General features: G+C 52.5%; 2 protein-coding genes across 6 annotated transcripts in view; one reads left to right on the forward strand and one right to left on the reverse strand.

Moving 5' to 3' along the window:
• The first annotated feature begins 1,684 nt into the window (after nucleotides 1–1,684).
• On the forward strand, nucleotides 1,685–18,496 carry F2 (coagulation factor II, thrombin). 2 transcript variants are annotated; one of them, XM_045825176.1, is made up of 14 exons: nucleotides 1,685–1,796; nucleotides 2,060–2,223; nucleotides 2,874–2,898; nucleotides 3,127–3,177; nucleotides 4,507–4,612; nucleotides 4,719–4,855; nucleotides 5,971–6,285; nucleotides 6,853–6,981; nucleotides 7,070–7,196; nucleotides 7,703–7,870; nucleotides 8,383–8,556; nucleotides 8,781–8,959; nucleotides 18,011–18,081; nucleotides 18,232–18,496. In XM_045825176.1, exons 1-14 carry the CDS (start codon nucleotides 1,685–1,687, stop codon nucleotides 18,373–18,375), a joined length of 1,902 nt encoding a protein of 633 aa, XP_045681132.1. In that variant the 3' UTR covers nucleotides 18,376–18,496. The 2 variants fall into 2 exon arrangements, with proteins under 2 accessions (XP_045681132.1, XP_045681133.1); XM_045825177.1 differs by lacking the exon at nucleotides 5,971–6,285.
• A 1,487-nt stretch (nucleotides 18,497–19,983) lies between these two features.
• CKAP5 (cytoskeleton associated protein 5) overlaps nucleotides 19,984–20,803 on the reverse strand; it is an 88,541-nt gene continuing 87,721 nt past the window's right edge. For 3 of the 4 annotated variants that reach the window (XM_045825172.1, XM_045825173.1, XM_045825174.1), the window contains exon 44: nucleotides 19,984–20,687. In XM_045825172.1, the coding sequence (XP_045681128.1) occupies nucleotides 20,442–20,687 (246 nt within the window). In that variant the 3' untranslated portion in view covers nucleotides 19,984–20,441. The remainder of the gene's footprint in view (nucleotides 20,688–20,803) is intronic. The other variant, XM_045825175.1, reaches the window with a different exon arrangement.

Consider the following 20,803-nt stretch of genomic DNA (forward strand, 5'->3'; position numbering starts at 1 on the left):
AAAGCCACGCGGGGCCTGTCCCCAACAGAAATAAGACTTGTACACAAATATTCATAGTGTTATTCACAAGAGCCAAAAACTAGAAGCTAACCCAAATGCCCATCAACAGGTAAGTGGATCCGTAAAATGCTGTCCCCATGAAGCTTTAAAAGGTATGACTGCTGTCACGCATGATGGGCATGGATCTCAGAAACACACGGAGTGAGTGAGAGAAGCCAGACATGGCCAGGTAAACGCTGCTGAATGCTGCCACTTAGGTGAGTTTAGAGGGCAACCAAACTGATCTGTGGTGATGTGGGTCAATCCCAGGGACGACACAAAGGAGCCAGGCGGGGCGGGACTGTTCTCTCCCTTGATCTGCGGGTGGTTCCAGGGTGCACGATAAAAACTTGAGTTCAACACTAGGGGTTTGTTTTAGCATTACTGCATATAAGTTAAACCTCAATTTAAATATCTATGTGTGTGTGTGCATACACATAGATACATAAATATCTGTGTGTGTGTGTGTGCATATATACTTATGTATAGAAGGAGAGAAATAGGAACATATACTAGAAATATAAATTTATATAACTATACATGTAGGCACTGGGCCACCCAGGAATTAAGCGGACTTGTGGGAGTCCTGCCCGCAGTTCTCTGTCCATCCTCTGTCCTCCCTGCTCTCCACCAGCCCCTCCCTGCCATCTCCCCGGACAGCGCACAGGTACGTGACTGCTGTCCCGTCCCTGCCCGGCCAGGTCCCCAGGTCCGAAGGAGGGCGAGACAAGAACCTGTGCTCCCTGTGTTTCTGCTCTTTGTCCCTCTGTCCTAATTAGCCCCAGGACTAATATTTACCTTGCATACTACAAACAGGAAGTGGGGGAGGGAGGGGAGCGGGGCTGGGTGGGCGGTGCAGAGCCAGCAGGTGCTCTAGTCTGGCCCAGGGGACAGACAGGCAGGGGGAGAGGAGGGAGGGGCCCTGACCGCCCCCCCCCCCCTGCCAACCCGGGGACCCAGGGCAGCAGGTCCTGCGAGGTGAGAGGAAGTAGAGCAGAGGCCTAAGAGGCCCTGGCCCTGGCTCCACCTTCTAGGTGACAGCTGTACACAAACGCGTACAACCACAGCGTCCCAGATGGACAAGAGGGGACTGACCCTCCACCGGCGGCCGAGAGGCTGAGGCAGTGCTGGCCTTCCCGCCCCCAGTGTGTCCTGGGGCAAGGCGGGCAGCACTCATCTCTCCACGCCCTCGTCTCTCTCCTTCTGTGTGTCGTGACCGCGCAGACCTCCCCCTGGTTTACAGCCACACACCTACTGAGTATTAAGCACTGACTTACACTCAGAATCGGCTTCAGTCCTCACATCAAAGTGCTATTCCCATTGTACAGATGAGGAAACCGAGGCACACAGATTAAAGCAACCATCACCATGTGTTAGGATTAGAAAGAGCCTCGGGCAGACCTTATGACCCTGCTGGCCCAACATGGCCCTTGTCTCAGGGAAGGAGGGGCTGGATGATTGTGGTTACCCTGGTGTTTCCTCTGTGGCTGCCTCCCAGACCACCCATCCCTTATCCCAGGAGAACCTGTGCCCCCTGATGGTGGGGTGGACTATCTATTCACTTGTCCTCATGGCCCTGACCGGCTGACCTCTTCCTCTCAGCTGATTTCTTCACGCCGGTTTAACATTAACCCAGAGAGTCAAAATGAGCCTGCAGCGTCCCCGGAGCCCACACACTATGGCACGCGCCCGAGGGCTGTGGCCACCTGGCTGCCTGGCCGTGGTCGCCCTGTTTAGCCTTGTGCACAGCCAGCATGGTAAGGGGGTCCCGGAAGCTGGGACAGGCTGGCGGGCTGGGGGAGGGGTCTGTGGGCTGGGGTCCCCTTGCTCCACGGAGAACCCAGAGCCAGCCTCCAGGGAGGCCTTTGCCCACAGCATCCAGCTGAGAGGGGGCATCTCGCACAGGCCTGGGCGCCTGGTGACTGCTTCTCTCTTGCAACCTGGGGAGCGGGGTGGGGGTGACCATGAAAGGAGGGGACGGGCTTCTTCAAGCCACTGTCCCACGCCCCTCCTACTGCAGTGTTCCTGGCCCCTCAGCACGCACTGTCGCTGCTCCAGCGGGTCCGCCGGGCCAACCGCGGCTTCATGGAGGAGTTGCGCAAGGGCAACCTGGAGCGGGAGTGCCTGGAGGAGCAGTGCAGCCGCGAGGAGGCCTTCGAGGCCCTGGAGTCCACCACTGCCACGGTGAGCGCCCGCCTCTCTCCACGGCCCGCTCTGGGGCTCCAGTGACCGGGGCAGGGAGCACCACCCCTCTTTGCTGGCAACGCAACCTTGTCCGTCTCGGGGGGGCCCCATTGCCCTGGGCTGCCAAGATGGGTGACACCTCTTTCCCTGGAGGTCCCAGGGCCCACTGAGGCGCCAGGACATCAGAGGGGCCTCTCTGTTTCCAGACATAGGGCTATTTGGGGATCCCTGGAGCCCCTGGCCACCATGGCCTCTCAGCTTCAGCTTCTCTGCTAACTAACTCTGTGCCACCCGTGGGTGCGGGGCTCTGGTGAGGCTGGGAGCCCTTACAGCCGTTCCCTTCCTTGGGGCTCTGCTGGGCCCCCTGCCAGGGACCCACGCCCCCTCCTCTCCCTTCTACCCACCCAGGGGAATCCCTTGTAGTCTCCCCTGGGGGTGCAGGAGCTCCCCTGTCCTCAAACACCTTTCTCCTCAGAGGGCTTGGTCTTTGGGAAACAAAAGCAGGGAACGCTCCCACTGACCTCCCAGAGCCCATTCATATGCGCCCAGGGCAATGGGGACAGGAAGGTGTAAGGAGAAGACATGGCATTACTAAGACACAAAGCACAGCAGGGGCAGCCACAGCCTCACATTCAGCCCTTGTTTTTCAGGATGTGTTCTGGGCCAAGTACACAGGTGAGCGCTGGGAAGGGCCTGTTTCAGCAAGGGAGGGAGTCCCGGGGACGCCAGGCAGAGACGCTCCACGCTAGAGAACCTGGCCCACCGTTCAGCCACCCCCACCCGCGCCTCTCTCCCTCCCTCCATCCGTCTGTCCATCGCTCTGTTTCTGGGTGCCGTCCCACCCTTTATGTGAACCCCCCCGCCCCTACTCTAATCCCAAGGGTGTTTCTGGGTCTTTTCCAGCCTGTGAGTCGGTGAAGACATCTCGAGAAAAGCTGGGTGCATGTCTGGAAGGTGAGATGCTGCCGGGGGGGTGGGGGCACAGGGTGCGCGGGGATAGCCTGGAGGAAGGGCTGAGTAGGGGTGGCCCTGTGACAGCGGCGGCTCTTAGCACCTGACCCTGCCTTTCTGTCCCTCCGTGCGAGGACAAATCTTCACACTGGGCTCCTTGCCGGGCCGCCGATAAGATGGTTCATGCCGGAGGGACAAATGAACGAGTGGACGATGAATTAATGTTTAAGGCCTCACTGCCATCCCGGCTCTGGCCCGTGTCTGGCTCCCCCATGGCCCTGGGGCCGAGCTCCAATGATGTCACATTCATTCCCCAAAACCTTGGCCGGCTCCCCTTCGCTCCCACAGTCAAGCACCAGCTTCCTGGCCCGGCGAACTGTGCAGGTTCCAACCTTCACTTCCCCTTCCAGCCTCACCTCACAACTGCACCAGCCGCGCACCCAGGCCCCAGCCGAGCTTCCTGCAGCGTGCTCAGATGGTTCGGCTTCCTGGCCCTTGCTTACGTTTTCGTCTTTCCCTGGGGCAGCCATTACTACCTACTGGAAACCTCCCTCTCCTTCAAAGACTGGTTTAAGTGCCTTACTGAGCCTTTTGAATACACTGTCAGTGTGACCACCGGCTCCGTAACATGGACTCTTTCATTACTGGCCACACTTTCATTTAACTTATTCAACAGACATGTCACTGAGCCCCTGCTGGGCAGCCGGCGCTAAGACAAGGGATGGGGTTTGAAGAGAATCAGGGAACTCGGGTTTCCTAGGGAAACGGAAACACTAGACATCCAAGTGGTCGCTGGAAAGGTCCCGAGAACTCCAGAAGAAGGAGACTTTGCTGACAGAGTCAGGGACAGTCCCCTAGGAGAAGCAGAGTTTTACCTGGATTCTTGAGACGTGCTGATGAACAAATAAGAGAGTGCGCCAAGGCAAAGAAAGTGGCACGTGCAAAGGCCCTGAGGCGTGAGGAGCTGAGATGACAGGCAGGTGGACCGGGGCCAGATGAGGCCTGTTCACTTGTCCATCCCGCTGGCCGTGTGGAGCTGCTCAGTGTGGCCCCGGGAGGGCAGGGGCCTGCCTGGGCCGGGACTGTCCTGTTTGTCACCGTGTCCTGGCACAGGCCCATCAGCGGATCGTCACAGGGTGGGCACTGAGCAGATACTCGGTGACAACTGTTAGCTGCATTGGAGAACTGCCGAGTGCAGAGAAGGGGCGGAGTAAGTTCAGGTTAAGGGTCATGAGCCAGAGTGAGCTTAGAGTGGGTGGACAGATGGATCTTTGTTAAGGGAGAGGGAGGACAAATCCTCAGGACTCGAACACTGGACCGGGGTCTCTGCAGGTTACTGTGCGGAAGGCCTGGGTATGAACTACCGAGGGAACCAGAGCATAACCCGGACGGGCATCGAGTGCCAGCTGTGGAGGAGTCGTTACCCACATAACCCTGAGTGAGTGATGGGCCTGCCTGCCGGCGGGCTGAGAATGGGGAGCCAGGAGACCTGGGTGTCGGGGCTGCTGGGGCACGGCCCCCCACTGAGCGATTTCCTTTTCCAGAATCAACGTCACCACCCACCCCGACGCCGACCTGCGGGAGAATTTCTGCCGCAACCCAGACGGCAGCACCACCGGCCCCTGGTGCTACACATCGGACCCCACGGTGCGGAGGGAGGAGTGCAGCATCCCTGTCTGCGGTGAGCGGGGGGCAACTGGGCTGCGGCGGGCCAAGGCGCAGGGGTCTCCGTGTGGCCTGGCAGCCAGGGACAGGAGCCAAGACCGTGTCTGCCTTCAAGGGGGGCTGGTCATCTGCCACATATTTGGGCCTGTTGGTCAGAGAAGTCAAGAGACCAGAGAGAGTTGGCTTCCGGCCTCCTCTCTCCCTCCCTCCCTCCCGCCCAGCTTTACTGCCGTCTGCTCCAGGCTGTGGCTCACCCCAGACACATGTCCCCTGCTGCTCGAGGCGCTCCCTGCTCCCGGAAGCCCTCCCTCACCATGTCAGTCCACGTGCCCTTCCCTGGACACCACAGAGCAAGCCTCATCCAGTCCAGTCTTGCAAGATTCTGTCATTATTATTTCCCATGGTGCATCTCAGTTAGCTATAGCCACGATAACGCTGCAAAACTCGCAAAATCAGGAACAGCCACAAAAGCTCAGGGGCACACACCAGTAAGCATTTAGTTCTTCTTGGCTGGGGCGGCGCTGCTCACCTGTCTGTGGGGCCGTGACGGAACCTGGGCTCGGCCGGTGGCTCCTGTGTGGGCTGGGCCCAGGTCTGCTCAACCCAGGGCCGAGGCTGCCAGGCACTGCCTTCCCGTGGTGATGGCAGGCGTGCAAGCCGGTGAGCAGGCCGGTACACAACGTATCTCCAGGCCAAAGTTTAGAACTGGCTGTCGCTTCTGCCCATGGCCCAATGGCCAGAGGAACCACAGGGTCAAGGTCAAGAGGTGGAGAAAGCATGCTGAGAACTGACCTGCTGAGCGGCGTGGAGATCCTTCATCATCCCCCTATATGTCCCTCTGTGCCCCTATGGAAACACTCCAGGCAGTTGCTACCAATAGACTACAGATAGCCTGAAGTGGATTACAGGGGTGGACCCTGGTTACCATCTCTGGTTTATTCTGCTTAAACCTCCCAACACACCTGCAAGACCGGCATCACTGACCCCTTTCGTAGGCAAGCGAATGGAAGCGCAGACAGGGTTCCCTGAGGTCACGCGGGGAGAAGGCTGCAAGGCAGGGACTCGGGTCTCGGCGGTCTGGCTCCATGTGTGGTCCCACCCACTCTGCTCCTTTGCCTCCTCACCCACCAGGCACAGAGGGCGTCACTGTGGAGCAGATCCCAAGCTCAGGAGGCTCCTTGGTGAAGCTGCCACCCCCGGCACACCAGTGTGTCCCTGAGCGTGGCCAGCATTACCAGGGTCGCCTGGCAGTGACCATGCATGGGTCCCCATGCCTGGACTGGGCCAGCAGCCAGGCCAAAGCCCTGAGCAACAACCAGGACTTCAGCCCGGCTGTGTCGCTGGTGGAGAACTTCTGTCGCAACCCAGACGGGGACCAGGAGGGCGCCTGGTGCTACGTCAGTGGGAGGCCTGATCACTTCGAGTACTGCGACCTAGACTATTGTGGTGAGAGCCCAGGGCTGCGGGCCTGGGCCAGGCGACAGAGCTTGGAGGGGACAGGAGAACAGCCTTCCCTAATCTAAGGGTTACCACGTGCGTGTGTGCGTGCGTGCGTGCGTGCACGCACTCACTACAGCCTTCCATTACCCAGGTGGGGATAGGTTCTAGCCCCATTTCACAGCTGAGAACAGTGAGGCCCTGAGGTTAAGTTGCCTAGTAACCCAGGGGCCACTCGCACTCCTAACTTCTCCCTCACAGGTGGCAAACACAAGGCCCTCGGGTGGAATCTGGCCCTCCACCTTGTTTTATTCTGCCCAGCACCTTGTTTCTACCCAGCAGCAGCGCCGAGCTTTGGTTTAACTGTTAAGGAGCAGTTACAGTTCTACAGTCCTAGAGTTACATTAGGCCCTTTGAAGGCAACCAGGAGGCTGATGTGGCGCCGGGTGAAAATGAGTTTGACACCCCTGCTCTACACCAACTGTTTCCGAGGGGGGCCCAGGGCTTGGGGGAGGTCTAGGGGGCGGGCAAGGGGCGGCCGGGTCCTGTTCCAGACTGGTGCCTTGGTCCCTGCAGAGGAACCGGTGGAAGACGTGACAGGCAATGGGCCAGATGAGGACTCGAACGTGGCCGTCCAGGGGCGCACCACTGTGGAAGAGTTCCAGCCCTTCTTCAACGAGAAGACCTTCGGCGCAGGGGAGGCAGGTGAGGTGCCCGGCAGGTGGGTGCAGGGCCCCGGGGCAGGCCCTGCGCTCCGCCCCGCCCCTCACTGCCCGCCCGCCCCGCTCTACAGACTGTGGGCTGCGGCCGCTGTTCGAGCAGAAGTCGCTGGAGGACAAAACAGAGGAGGAGCTTCTGGAGTCCTACATCGATGGGCGCATCGTGCAGGGTTGGGACGCGGAGATGGGCCTGGCGCCCTGGTGCGTCCCTGACCCCAGCTACCTTCCCTCTCGTTGGGGCCCCGCCCCCGCCCTTCCCCCCCACCCCCAGGAGACTTCTCTCCCCTCCCAGGCCTGGGCTCGCGGTAACTAGAGCCCAGCACCTCCTCGAGCCTCAACAGCAGCCTTTTGAGGTTGAGTTCATTGCTTCTCACATGCAGAAGGCATCGCTGAGGCTCAGGGAGTTTAAGTGGCACTGCTAATGGACAGCTCTGGGGTCAGTAGAACTGGGGTCGAGTCCACAGCAGAACTTGACCCCAGAGGTGGGCTAAGCAGTGCAAGTCTGGACTAGAAGAAGCTGGGGAGGGGCGCATGAGCAGGAAGCCCCAGTCTCCAGAAGTGGCCAAGACAAGCTGAGGTCTGGGCCTAGCAGGCAGTTCTGTCCACTCAGTTCTTAAAAAAAAAAAAAAACAGAACGGGACTTTCTGCTTCTAGGGCTGGTGGAGGGGCAGCTCCCCAGCTCTGACTCTTCCTGTTCTCCCTCCCAGGCAGGTGATGCTTTTCCGGAAGACGCCCCAGGAGCTGTTGTGCGGAGCCAGCCTCCTCAGTGACCGCTGGGTCCTCACTGCTGCCCACTGTATCCTGTATCCACCTTGGGACAAGAACTTCACGAAGGATGACCTTCTGGTGCGCATTGGCAAGCATTCCCGCACCAGGTACAGAACCGGGGACCCCGGGTGTCTGGCGGGGGTCTCAGCCCTCCGGAGGGATGGGAGGGGCTCCAGTGCTCTGGGGGCGGGTGAGCCACGACTGTAGGTCTCTCGCGGCGGGAAACCCAGCATCCTGTGCTGCAGAGTCCGTGTGGCCACGTCCTGATCTGGGCTTGGAGCCGGAGTCAGAGAAACTAGGACTTTGCAGAGAGCGACATCCCGGCCTGCCCTTAGCTCCCCTGCAGGCCCCAGGGCGTGGCCCAGGGGTGGCTTCTGAAAAGGGGCTCTTTGGACCAGAGCGACTGCCTGCTTCCCTCCCCCATCTGCCCAGGCTGTTTGACAACAAAGTCCTGTGCCGCTTCAGGCCAGGAAGAAGCTACCAGGGAGCTACCTCGTTCATGGCCCACGGGTCCCCCTGGCTCCCAGACCCAAGGGCAAGCAGTTTCCTTCCTCAGGGAACCGCTGTCTTTTACTGAGTGGCTTATGGCTTGTCCGTTTCTCTGCTGGGATCTGCGCAGGTATGAGCGAGGCATGGAAAAGATCTCCATGCTGGAAAAGATCCACATCCACCCCAGGTACAACTGGAGGGACACCCTGGACCGCGACATCGCCCTGCTGAAGCTCAGGAAGCCCATCACCTTCAGCAACTACATCCACCCCGTGTGCCTGCCTGACAAGCAGACGGCATCCAGGTGGGGCGGCCGGTGGTGGTGGTGGGGGCCCGGAGGGGCGGCTTTAGCCAAGGAGTCTGGGCTGGGTTCTGGGGCTCCCTGATCCTGCCTCGCAGTGGTCCTTCCCTTTCCCAGGCCTCAGTCTCTGAGCTGGTGTTTGAGGTTCAGGTTTCTGAGGGAGGGTGTTGGGGCCAGAGGCTCCTGGAGTGGTGGGCTCTCACCGGGTCCGTCTCCCTTTCCCAAAGGCTGCTCCAGGCTGGATACAAAGGGCGGGTGACCGGCTGGGGCAACCTGAAGGAGGTGTGGACAACCTCTGCCCAGGCGCAGCCCAGCGTCCTGCAGGTGGTGAACCTGCCCATCGTGGAGCGTGCGGTCTGCAAGGCCTCCACCCGCATCCACATCACCGACAACATGTTCTGTGCCGGCAAGTCCCTGGGGTGGCCGGCAGGAGGGAGCAGCAGGGCCCCGGGGTGGCAGGGGGTGGAGGGGGCGGCGTGCAGAATGGAGACGTCTTAAGAGCACAGACCTGGTCAGGTCCTGGCTCCAGTCACTTACAAGCCACGTGAATTTGGGCAAAGCCGCTTAACCTGTTGGGCGCTCAGTTTCTTTCTCTATAAAGTGGAGATAAAAGCTTCTATTCCGGAAGGTTGCATGAGGGTTCAGGAAGTGTATACAGAGTGTTAGCCGTGGTGTCGGGCCCTGGGTAAGTTGTCAGTACATGTGAGTGCAGGAAGCAGCCAGAGGCCGTGGGAGGGGGAGCAAAAGCCACTCATTTGCTCAGGCCTTCAGCAAATACCTCTTGAGCGCCTCCTGCGACCCACACGGGGGTCCAGGGCGCACAGCAAGGACACAAACGTGCCTGCCTGTGTCTTCAGAGAGCTGCTTTCCTAGAGGGGGCGAGTGTCCGGAAACAGACCCAAAGGAGCGTCCCTGCTAGGAAGAGAAATGAGGCAGCGGAAAGTCAGGGTGAGAGAGATGGGGTCGGGTGACCTTCCACGCAGAGTGTGGCTGCAGAAGGCTGGAGAAGCCCTCTCGGAGGTGATGTCTGAGCAGAGGCTGGGAGAACTGCAGGGGCGCGTCAGTCTAGGGGGTGCGCGCTGCAGGCTGAGGGGACAGCAGGTGCAAAGGCCCTGAGGGCAGGCGCTCCTGAGGAGGAGCAGGGAGGCCCGAGGGGCTGAGTTCAGCAGTAAACGCTGGACAGACGGCAGTGGAGGCGGGGAGACAGCTGGGCAGGCAGAGGCGAGCACTTTCCTTAGGGCCTGGGAGGACTCGGGCTTTTACTGAGATAAGCAGGGATTGGAGGGCTTGGGACAGGCGAATAAATGGCCTAACTTAATTAAATTTGTTTTTTTTTTTACATTTTAGTGTAATTTCAGACTCACAGAAAAGTTGCAAAAATAATACTAAGAACTCCTGTACACCAGCAGTGAGACCCTGCTCCCCTGCTCAGTGTGGTGTGTGCGCACACGCACTGTTAGAGGGGGAGCTGTTCCCAGGGGGCCTTCCCACCCATTGGGCTGAGCGTCTCCAAAACCACAGGGGCGCCGTCTTACAGGACTGCAGTGTAGTCACTGCGTCGGAAAATTCATAACGACACAAAGCCATTGTCTCGTCTGCGGACGCTATTCAAATGTCTTCCACTGTCCTACTTGCTAAGGTCTCTTATAGCAAAAGACAAAAAAAATGTGTTTCTCATCTGGGATCCAGGGCAGGATTGCCCCTTATTTAACTGTTAATCTTGTCTTCCATGACCTTGACGTGTTTGGTGGGTACAGGCCGGTGAATCTGCAGGTTGGCCCTCCGCTGGGCCTGGCTAAGGTTCCTCGCGATGGGATTCAGGCTCAGTGAGGATGGGTCCTGAGTCCTCGGCGCGTCCCATCAGCAGGCGCGTGGTGTCCTTATGTCTCACAGCTGGTGAGCTTGACTCTGACCTCTGGGTGAAGGTGGTGTCTGCCTCTGCCAGGTTTCTCACGGTCAAGTTCTGCTTTCCCCTTTAGAATTAGTAAGTATCTTATGGGGAGAAACTTTGACACTATTTCTCATCAAATTGTTCTCCCAACTATAATGGTGCTTTTCTAATTCACTTCTGCATTTATTTACTTTTTAAAAAAAAGATTTTATTTATTTATTTATTTTTAGAGAGGGAAGGGAAGGAGAAAGAGAGAGAGAAACAAACATCAATGTGCAGTTGCTGGGGGCCATGGCCTGAAACCTAGGCATGTGCCCTGACTGGGAATCGAACCTGCGATGCCTGGTTCACAGCCCACACTCAATCCACTGAGCTATGCCAGCCAGGGCTCTTAGTTACTTTTTCATGATAGGGAAGACCGCTCCTTTCTTTCATTGTATCAGTGTGGCCTCATGGGGCCTTACCTTACTTCAAGGGTCGTAACTTGTTACTGTCATTATCTGTTTTGAGGTTTTGATGTTCAGAGGATCCCTGGAATGGCCAGGGGGAGTCACTGCGACCTGGCATCTGAGACTTTGGGAGCTGTCCCTGTCATTGTCTGGGTGCTTTCTTTCTTTTGGCCCAGCAAGCTGTTCCCGGTCCATCCGACTTTCCTCCTGGGGGAGAACAGTGTTTAGAAGCCAGGATCTGGGGGGCGGGTGAGTGCATCGCTTCTGCAGTGTCAGGGTGTCTAGACCCTCTCCACGGGAAGCTCTAGAAATGTGTGTTGTGCACACCAACATCTGTACCTACTTTTTCTGTCTGTCTGTCTGTCTGTCTGTCTGTCTAAAACCGTGAATTCGGACCGAAGCCTCTCCTAGCCATCCAACAGGGTTAACCTCTCCCTTTGTACACTTTATAACTCTTGGTGGACGTTGAGAAACCTGACTCCTGTTCTCCATCATGTATTGGCTTTTTGATTGATACCAGAACACACAGTTTGAGAACTAACTCCTCCGTAGCCGGGACAGCCAATCCTGCTAACTGGAGTTCAGCAGCCGTTCCTGTCCTCGGCGCGAGGACATGCAATCAACCTACTGTGTTCAAAGTGACCTGGGCTAGTTCTCCCCGACCCCCGGCCCCACCCCGCCTCTGCGTTATTTAAAGTTGTGTTTAATGTGGGGCCCCTCCCATCTTTGTAGTTCCTATGTGTTTACTTCTGGAGTATCCAAATGGTTGTAAAACTCAGACATTTTGAAACAGGTGCCCAGAGAACTGACACTCCCCTTCCCTCCTACCCTGTTCCCACGCCCTCCTTTCCGCCCCATCTCCGCCCAGGCCCGGTAGCTAGACAAGCTGTGTCTGTAGTTCATGGTTTGTTCTCCCTGTGTTCCCTTTGCACGCATAAGCAGACACATGTGTATTTTCTTACTTCCTTTTCTTGCACATAGGGCAGCATATTATAGATATACTCCTGTACTTTGCTTTTTTCCCTACTTTTTGCAGTCTGGAAATTCACTCTATATTGGTTATACAGTTTTTCCTTACTCTTTAATGTGGCTACTAAAAAATTTTTTTATACCCCATTATGTGTATGTACCCATAGTTTATTCAACCATTTCTTGTATGTAGGCATTTAGATAATTTCCACTTAAACATCTTTTCATATACTTAGTGGCCATTTTTATATCATTTTTTGTGAATTATCTCTTCAATTTTGTGGCCTATTTTTCTCCCTTTCCCATCAGTTTTTAAGAGTTCTTCATCTATCCCTGGCTGGTGTGGCTCAGTGGATTGAGTGCTGGCCTGTGACCCAAAGGTTCGATTCCCAGTAAGTGCACATGCAGGGTTGTGGGGCAGGTCCCCAGTAGGGGGCGTGTGAGAGGCAACCACGCATTAATGTTTCTCTCCCTCTCTTTCTTTCTCCTTTCCCTCTAAAAATAAATAGATAAAATCTGTTTTTTTAAAAAAGAGTTCTTCACCTATTAGTGATATTAGGCCTTTATTTGTGATATGTGTTGCAAATGTTTTCTCCCACTATGTTGGTTTTTTAATCTTTATAACTTTTGTCACTCAATTAAAAATTTTTATGCAGTCATATTTATTAACAGAGTCAGAAAACCCTTCCTTGTGTGTAGGTGGTAGAGAAAATCACTTGCTGCCTTCCGGCGCGTGGTTCCATTGTTCCACACACAGGTCCCTGGGTTATCTGGACTTTGTGCTTGTGTGTGAAGCAAGGTGTGGATTGAATCGATCTTTTCCCAGGTGGCTCACCAGCTGGCCACACCATTTACTAAAAATCCTATCTTCGAGCTTGCCCTTGCCACACACTGGATTTCTACGTGCACTTCAGAAGACGTTCTATTTGGTTCTCCTGGTCTGTTGTTCCTTATAGTAAAGCACTGTCTCGTTTTAACTACAGAGACTTTAGAGAGTGCTTTAGCATCTGTTGGGGCTCGTCTCTCGTAGTTTTTCTTTTCCAGAATTTTCCTGGAAATTCTTGCTTATTTGTTTTTCCATGTGAACTTTGGTATGACCTTGTCTAGCTCTGTAGAAAGGACTGTCGGAATGTTTATCGGGATTACATTAAATTTAGAAATTAATTTAGGAAGAACCGGCATCTTTCTGCCGTTGAGTCATCTTATCCAAGGACAAGGAACAGCCTCCCCACTTGTCCGGGTCTCTCTGGTACCTTTCCGCCGTGATGCGGTGTCCTGGGACTTTTTCTCCTTGGCACCGTACTTCATACATTTATATTTCTCTTGAGTAAATTGGCTAGTGGTGGCCAAAATAGGCAAAAGCTACCTAGGAATTTGGCTTATTATTTAGGCTTACTTTTCAATTTTCTAGCTCATTAATTTTTGCTTTTACCTTTTCAAAAATTTTCTTAGGCTTTTGGGGTTTACTTTCTTCTTTTTCTAATTTTTTGAGCTGACACTTTGGTTAATTAATTAATTTATTTTTTAAAAATATTTTCTTTTTAGAGAGAGGGGAAATGAGGGAGAAGGAGAGGGAGATAAACATGATGTGTGAGAGAAACAGTGATTGCTTGCCTCTCTCATGCCCCCAACTGGGGACCTGGCCCGCGCAACCCAGGCATGTGCTCTGACTGGGACTCGAACTGGTGACCTTTTGATTTGCAGGCTGGCACTCAATCCAATGAACTGCACCAGCCAGGGCAATTTTTTTAGAAATTCTGTAATTTTAGTTTGTGTTTCTCTTTTACCCAAAAGTTGTTTAATAGGTGGTTTTTAAATTCCCAGATGGGAGGGGCCTTTTGTATTTTGATTTTGTTAATAATTTTGAGTTTTGATGCATTACAATCAGAGTATTGTTTGTAATATTTCTACTTTATGCAACTGATTTTTTTTGAGACAGCTGTTGGATTAATTTCTGTGGATGGTACATAGGCGTTCGAGGTGTGTAGGTGTGTTTACTTATACATGTCGTTTAGTATATAGTCATAATTGCACCTTGTCACTTGTTATTTACAGCATTTATATCCTTATTTACTTTCAGTTCACTTGCTCTGTTTTGTACTGAGTTTTGTGTGTTAAATTCTATTATTAATATATTTCTGTCTCTTTGCATTGCTTACAGTCTGTTTTTAACTTTATAAATATGATTGCTGTTATCTGGTACAGATAATCATAACTCTTATTTATTCATTGTAATTGTGGCTTTTAGCTTTAAATGTGTCCTTCTTTATTTTCAATTTTAGGGTCACCACCCCTGCTCTGTTTTTGTTTCCACTGGTCTGATATACCTTTGCCCATTTCTTTAATTATAGCTTTTATGGATCACAGTCTGTTATATATATCTATATATCTGTCTATATATCTATATATATGCCTATATATATACAGATACAGCATAGTTGAGTCTTGCTTTGAGTCAAATTAAAAACTTTTTGTTTTGTAATAAGTTAAGCCCATTTACATATATATGATTGAATGAGTATTAACTCATTATTTTATAATATTTACATGTATTATGTTTCATTTGCTATGTTTTTCCCTATGAGAGTTTTTCTTTTAAAAAATATATTTGTTTAGGGAGGTTACATTTTTGTTCTACTGATTATCTTTAGACTCACACCTTTCCGGAACGCCCTTAGTTCCTTTTCTTATGTAATCTTTCCGTGGTTCTCCCGCCTATTAGCTCTGAACAGTCGCTGAGTTTACTTTCCCTTTTCTCCTCTCATTTTTAGCTGCATTTTTTCCTACTTGTTGGAACAGTTTTTTTGCTGAAGCCTTCGTCTCAGCTGGATGAAGCTTGTCTGCATGTCGGTTCTTCAAGAGGGGTTTCGAGTGGAGGATTTCCTGAGTTCTTTTTCTTTTACATTTCTTTTTTTATCTTTATTTTTAAAAATATATTTTATTGATTATGCTATTACAGTTGTCCCATTCACCCCCTTCATTACCCTCCACCCTGCACACCCTCTCCCACCCACATTCCCCCCTTTTAGTTCATGTCCATGTGTCATAAGTTCTTTAGCTTCTACATTTCCCATATTATTCTTGCCCTCCCTCTGTCTAATTTCTGCCTACCATCTATGCTACTTAATCCCTGTACCTTTTCCCCCTCTCTCCCCCTCCCACTCCTGTTGCTAACCCTCCAGGTGATCTCCATTTCTGTGATTCTGTTCCTGTTCTAGTTGTTTGCTTAGTTTGTTTTTGTTTTTGTTTTAGGTGTGGTTGTTAATAATTGTGAGTTTGCTGTCATTTTACTATACGTTTTTTTATCTTCATTTTCTTAGATAAGTCCTTTTAACATTTCATAAAATAAGGGCTTGGTGATGATGTACTCCTTTAACTTGACCTTATCTGGGAAGCACTTGATCTGCCCTTCCATTCTAAATGAAAGCTTTGCTGGATAGAGCAATCTGGGATGTAGGTCTTTGCCTTTCATGACCTGGAATACTTCTTTCCAGCCCCTTCTTGCCTGTAAGGTCTCTTTTGAGAAATCAGCTGATAGTCTGATGGGAACTCCTTTGTAGGTTACTGTCTCCTTATCTCTTGCTGCTTCTAGGATTCTCTCCTTCATTTTTACCTTGGCTAATGTAATTCTGATGTGCCTTGGTGTGTTTCTTCTTGGGTCCAACTTCTTTGGGACTCTGAGCTTCCTGGACTTCCTGGAAGTCTATTTCCTTTGCCAGTATGGGGAAGTTCTCCTTTATTATTTGTTCAAATAAGTTTTCCACTTGTTGCTTTCCTCTTCTGCTTCTGATACCCCTATGATTCAGATGTTGGATCATTTAAAGATGACCTGGAGGTTCCTAAGCCCCTCCTCATTTTTTTGAATTCGTATTTCTTCATTCTTTTCTGGTTGTATTTTTTTTCCTTCCTTCTGGTCCACTCCATTGATGTGAGACCCAGCTTTCATTCCATCACTGTTGGTTCCCTGTGCCTTTTTCTTCATTTCACTTATTGTAGCCTTCATTTTTTCATCTAATTTGCGACCAAAATCAACCAATTCTGTGAGCATCCTGATCACTAGTGCTTTGAACTGTGCATCTGATAGGTTGGCTATCTCTCGGTCGCTTAAAAAAACTAGCTCTGGGTCTTTCATTTCTGTTTGAGCCATCTTTTTTTTTCTTTTGGTCTGGTCAAGCCTGTTATATATGAGGAGCGGAGCCTTAGGTGTTCACCAGGGAAGGGCACCCCAGTCTCTGGGTTGTGACGTTGCATGTGGGGACGGGGTTCAGGAGGGAACAATGGCGCTTGTTCCTGTCTCTGTCGGACTTCAGTCCCTTCTGCTGCTTCCCCTGAGCAAACTGGGCCCCTCTGGTGCCAATTCCCATGTGGATAGGCTTGTGTACGCTGTGGGACTTTGCAAGGACCTCTCCTGTGAGGCTGGGAGTCTCTCCCTGCGCCTCAACCCCCACAGGTGTTTTCAATCAGTGTCCCGAGGCTCTGTTTCCCAGCGCTGGGATCCTGGGTTGCGCACAGTGCCTTGCTTCACAATCACTGCCTTGCTGGGTCTGCCCGTTGCCACCCCTTGGTCGGGGTCTGCCAGCTGTCGCTTGAGCGCTCAGGGTCCACCTGCTGTGGTCTTGCACACTCTGGATGCCTTATACACCTGGTCCCAATGCTCTCTGCTCTCTGCACCTCAACCCGAGCCCAGCTGCCTGACTCTGCCCCTCCTCCCGGTCTGGATGAACGTGCCTATTTTAACTTCTTGGTTGTCGGACTTCCATTCGCATCAATTTTCTGTCAGTTCTGGTTGTTATTCTCTTTCTAAATTGTTATCTCTATCTTGGTTGTGCGAGGAGGCACAGTGTGTCTACCTATGCCTCCATCTTGGCCGGAAGTCCCTGGATTTCCTGAGTCTTATGCATTGTTTTTCTGCCGCCTGGACACTGTTTGGGAGCACATGGGATCCACAGCCACGTTTTCCTTCCGTGGATTTTTGGGAAATATATCTTGATTATTGCTGGCTTTGTGTGTTGGTTTTGAAAAGTCCGATGTCATTGGAACTGTTTGGACCTGGTGAAGTGCTCAGTTGTTTCACTTGGAGGCCTCGAGGGTTTTCCTTTGTCCCTGTGGTCTCTGTAACAGCTTTACCAGGGCGCGCCCGAGAGCAGAGAGCTTCAGGTCAGTGTGCCAGGTGCCCAGGGACCTCTTGGTCTGTGTGTTCGGTCTCCTTGCATTTCTGCAACATTTCATTGGATATTTGTAGATATTAGTTCTTTTTCATTGTTTCATTATTCTTCCTGAGGGACTCAGATTGCTTCTTTGGTCTGAATTCCATTTCAACCATTTTTTGGTTTGCATTTCTTCTTACTGTTTTGCCCATTTATTTTACATTTTTCAATTTCTGAGTCAAGGTGTTTTGTCACATTGCAAAACTTTGCTTGAGTTCCAGTGATCTTCTGTTTCATGGTTATGTTTTGGGGGAGAATTTTTATTAGCTGAGGTTTTTTTGTACTTATTATTTCCCTACAGTATCTTTGGATGGATCTCTTTAGTTTTCATCTATTCACTTTGTAGATTTGGGATTATTTACAAGGGTTTACATTTCAATTGGGTTTATATTTAAATTGCACTTGATTTTTTAAAAAAATCTAAGATATTTTATCTCCATCTGCACATAAGTTACGATTAGGTGTATACAATTAGATGTCAGGTGGATTTCAAATTTGGGTGTTCTCTATATTCTAGGTATATTGAAGATGTGGTTTCTTTGTGTAGCTTTTTTGTTCATGTTGTTCTGGATTGTTTGTGGAGGATACGTGGGGAGTTTGGACAAAGGCAGTCACCATTGTCCTCAGCTACCTGTAAACCTAAGATACTTAAGCCCTTCTGCCCGTTGGGTGCAGAATTGGCTGTAGGTGCACAAAAGCAGCATTAGTTCCAGGTAGAAGTGCATGTGGTGTGACCAGGGGTAGAGGTGGTGGGAAGTGGCTGGATATGGGACCCATGTTGAGAAGAGAGCTGACAAGATTTGCAAAAGAATTGGTGTGGGGGCAGGGAAGTGAGGAGAGTCGAGAGTGACTAGAAGGGGTCACAGGAATGCTTCCTGGTGTGTCTCCTTAAGGGGCTGGAGTGTGAGCCGTGCTCCTGAGTACTGCTGTTCTCTCTCAAGGTTACAAGCCCAATGAAGGGAAACGAGGGGATGCTTGTGAAGGTGACAGTGGGGGACCGTTTGTCATGAAGGTAAGCTAGCTTCTCTAAAGACCAGGAGCTGGGGGTGGATTTTGGGTGGGGTGGGTTGGGAGGGGCCCAAGTTCAGAAACAGTTGCCTGATAGGGTAATGCTGACATCACCTTGGACTTAACTACTGAAAACCCTGTGTTTCTTCCTCAGAGCCCCTTTAACAACCGCTGGTATCAAATGGGCATCGTCTCGTGGGGTGAAGGCTGTGACAGGGATGGAAAATACGGCTTCTACACACACGTGTTCCGCCTGAAGAAGTGGATACGGAAGGTCATCGAACAATCTGGAAGTTAGGGGGCCACCCCATTCTGGGCTCCTCACTGTAAGATCACAGAAACCAATCCAGGGACAGAATTATTTTTGTGGTTTGTTCCTAAAACTACAGTTCTCAATAAAAGTGAATGTGAGCCTCCAAGCTCCCAGGGCTGTTCACGGGCCCCTCAGCAGAGCTGGTGCCACTCCTGATGAGAAGGGAGATATATTCTTAAGCATTCCGTTTCACTTGTTATTTAGGTCACTTGTATCCTTACATGCTTTCAGCTCACTTAACCTTTCTTCTGTACATACTGCCATTCCCGTTGGGTGCATGCATGTTACTCGGGGAACTGGGCACTACAGCCGACAGGTGTGGGTGACAGTGAGTTTCACCTGGTGTGAAATGCCGATCAGTTGGTGACTGTCTGGAGGACTGTGTTGAGCAGGGTCATCCCTGAGCTTGGAGGGGAAGCGTAAAGGGACCTAAGGTAGGTACCTTTGCTCGCTTTTTTTTCCCCTTCCCATTTTTAATACGTCAGGGAATAGATGTAGGACTGCGTTCCTTACCCTCATTTCTTGATTCTGGTTGGCCAGAAAGCAGAGTACAAACTGGGCTTTCGGTGAGCTTGCAGGTCTTTGCAGCCCGGAGCTTTGACAGAGCAGGGAGGAGGGACTAAGAGTTATCATACCCAAATCTGCTTTCTGAGCAAGGGCGCGCCTCTCACCAGACTGCCTCCCTCCCACACAGCTGCCGGCACTGGGAGCTCGGGCACCTTGCTTTCCCGAGTTAGCGAATTCAGACCCCAGCAGAGCTGCTCTCTAAACGTGCTCTTCCACTGCGGCGCAGACCCCACCTCCCACGTCCCATCAGCGAACGCCGCCTCTGCCTCCCCTGTTCCCATCCTAAGGGGGAGAGGCACGTTCCCGCAGGCGGCGTAGGGGCCACCTGAAAACCATGAGTGGAATCAAGGAAGAACTCATTTTCCATTAACTTTTCACTTCTTGAACAAAAGGGCGCCTAGAAAACTTCCTTGGCTTGATTGGCCCAAACATCTCCCATCTGAATCCAGAACCTCTTAGCACTGCCGAGTGTTTCCGCCTCTGGAGGGAGGCCCTGTGCGTTCACTCCAGCGGTGACTCCTCCGCTGCCTTTGGGGGCTTCACTCCCACTGAGCTCCCCAAGCAACTGTGGTGCGACTCAGGGAGACTCCAGTCACCAGGCAGGAAGCCCCGAAGCCCCCCACACTCCTTTAGTCTGGCGGCCCGAACAGTCGCAGTGTGAGAACCACTGCCGCCCCGCGGGCCCTGGGTGCAATCTCCTGAGCATTTGGGCAGCAACGAGGCAGGACGCCCACGAGCTCCTTGGAACCACAGTGATGGTGGGAGGGAAGCCATGGCCCAACCTCCGAGGGGGGAAGAGTGAGGGTTCTCTGCCCGCCAGGAGCTGCGCGGGGAAGGCGGGAGAGGTGAGTCCCTTCTGTTCCCAAAGGGCGAAGAGGGCGCTGCGTCGGGGCGAGACAGGGCGGGGCTCTGTAGGCAAGCCGTTTTAATCTTTCTCTGACAGGCTGAGTGCCCAGCTGGTCTTTAGAATGGGTGACAGGAACGTCCCCAGCACTCCCAGACATGGAGTACCTTGGGAGACAGGTATAGTTAATGCAAACTTTATTTATAAAAGACTCTTAAATTAGTTGTATCATGCCATGCATTCATACAGAATACAGTGACCCTTCAGGGCTACAAGGAGAAGAGCTCACAAACTGAAAGGAAGACTATTATTAAAGGGGCCCTAATAGTTAAAAGATAGGAAAGATTAAGACAACTTTACAAATGAGCAAGTAAAAAGAAAAGGGCACGGAAACTAGTCTGAGCTGAGCGGAGGGCAGCTGTTTACAGGTCTGTACACTAAGCTAATACACAGACAGTCTTCTAGAGGGGCGGGCGCTGATGGAGAGGCGGAGTATGTACAACACTTGTGCCGTGACTCCTCCCCAGATCCGCGGTGGACGCAAACGACCAGTTCGTGTACGCCAGGCCCACCGAGGCCCCTGTAAACTATGAGGACTCTAGTTTAGTAAACTAAAGCTGCGGGGCCGGGAGGGGCGGCTTCATTTGCGACTGCTCTTTATTCTCTCCAGTCTCTTTTTCAAGTCATCGATGTTAGCTGTGGACGAGGAGGCCGTGGTCGCGGTCCCTGAAGGGTGAGTCTGGTGAGGATCCAGGTCCGAGTGCTGGTGCTGCTCCCGGGACTCCCGGAGCTGGGAGAGTTTGCTGTGCAGCATGTCCGTGGAGGAGGCGACGGCAGGGACGGCTGGTTTGGACAGCAGAGAGGTCAGCGGAGGCCGGTCATCCTGCTGTCGAGAGAAGGAGAAACGCTGCGGACGGCCTGGAGGTGGCCCCGGACCATCACTCACCGAGACTGGGCTGCTCCTCCGGGTCGGCCGGGCCCCGGCCCACACGGGCGGGAAGG

The sequence above is a fragment of the Phyllostomus hastatus genome, unplaced genomic scaffold (assembly GCF_019186645.2).
Source record: "Phyllostomus hastatus isolate PE091 unplaced genomic scaffold, TTU_PhHast_1.1 phas_scaffold_585, whole genome shotgun sequence".
In the NCBI taxonomy this organism is placed as follows: Eukaryota; Metazoa; Chordata; class Mammalia; order Chiroptera; family Phyllostomidae; genus Phyllostomus; species Phyllostomus hastatus.

What these genes read in the sequence shown, in the direction of transcription:
- F2 (XM_045825176.1), top strand. Translation starts at nt 1,685, where the DNA reads ATGAGCCTGCAGCGTCCCCGGAGCCCACACACTATGGCACGCGCCCGA. An exon ending in GTGCAGCATCCCTGTCTGCG is followed by an intron (nt 4,856 to 5,970) that starts GTGAGCGGGGGG and finishes CTCACCCACCAG; the next exon opens with GCACAGAGGGCGTCACTGTG. An exon ending in CTTCGGCGCAGGGGAGGCAG is followed by an intron (nt 6,982 to 7,069) that starts GTGAGGTGCCCG and finishes CCCGCTCTACAG; the next exon opens with ACTGTGGGCTGCGGCCGCTG.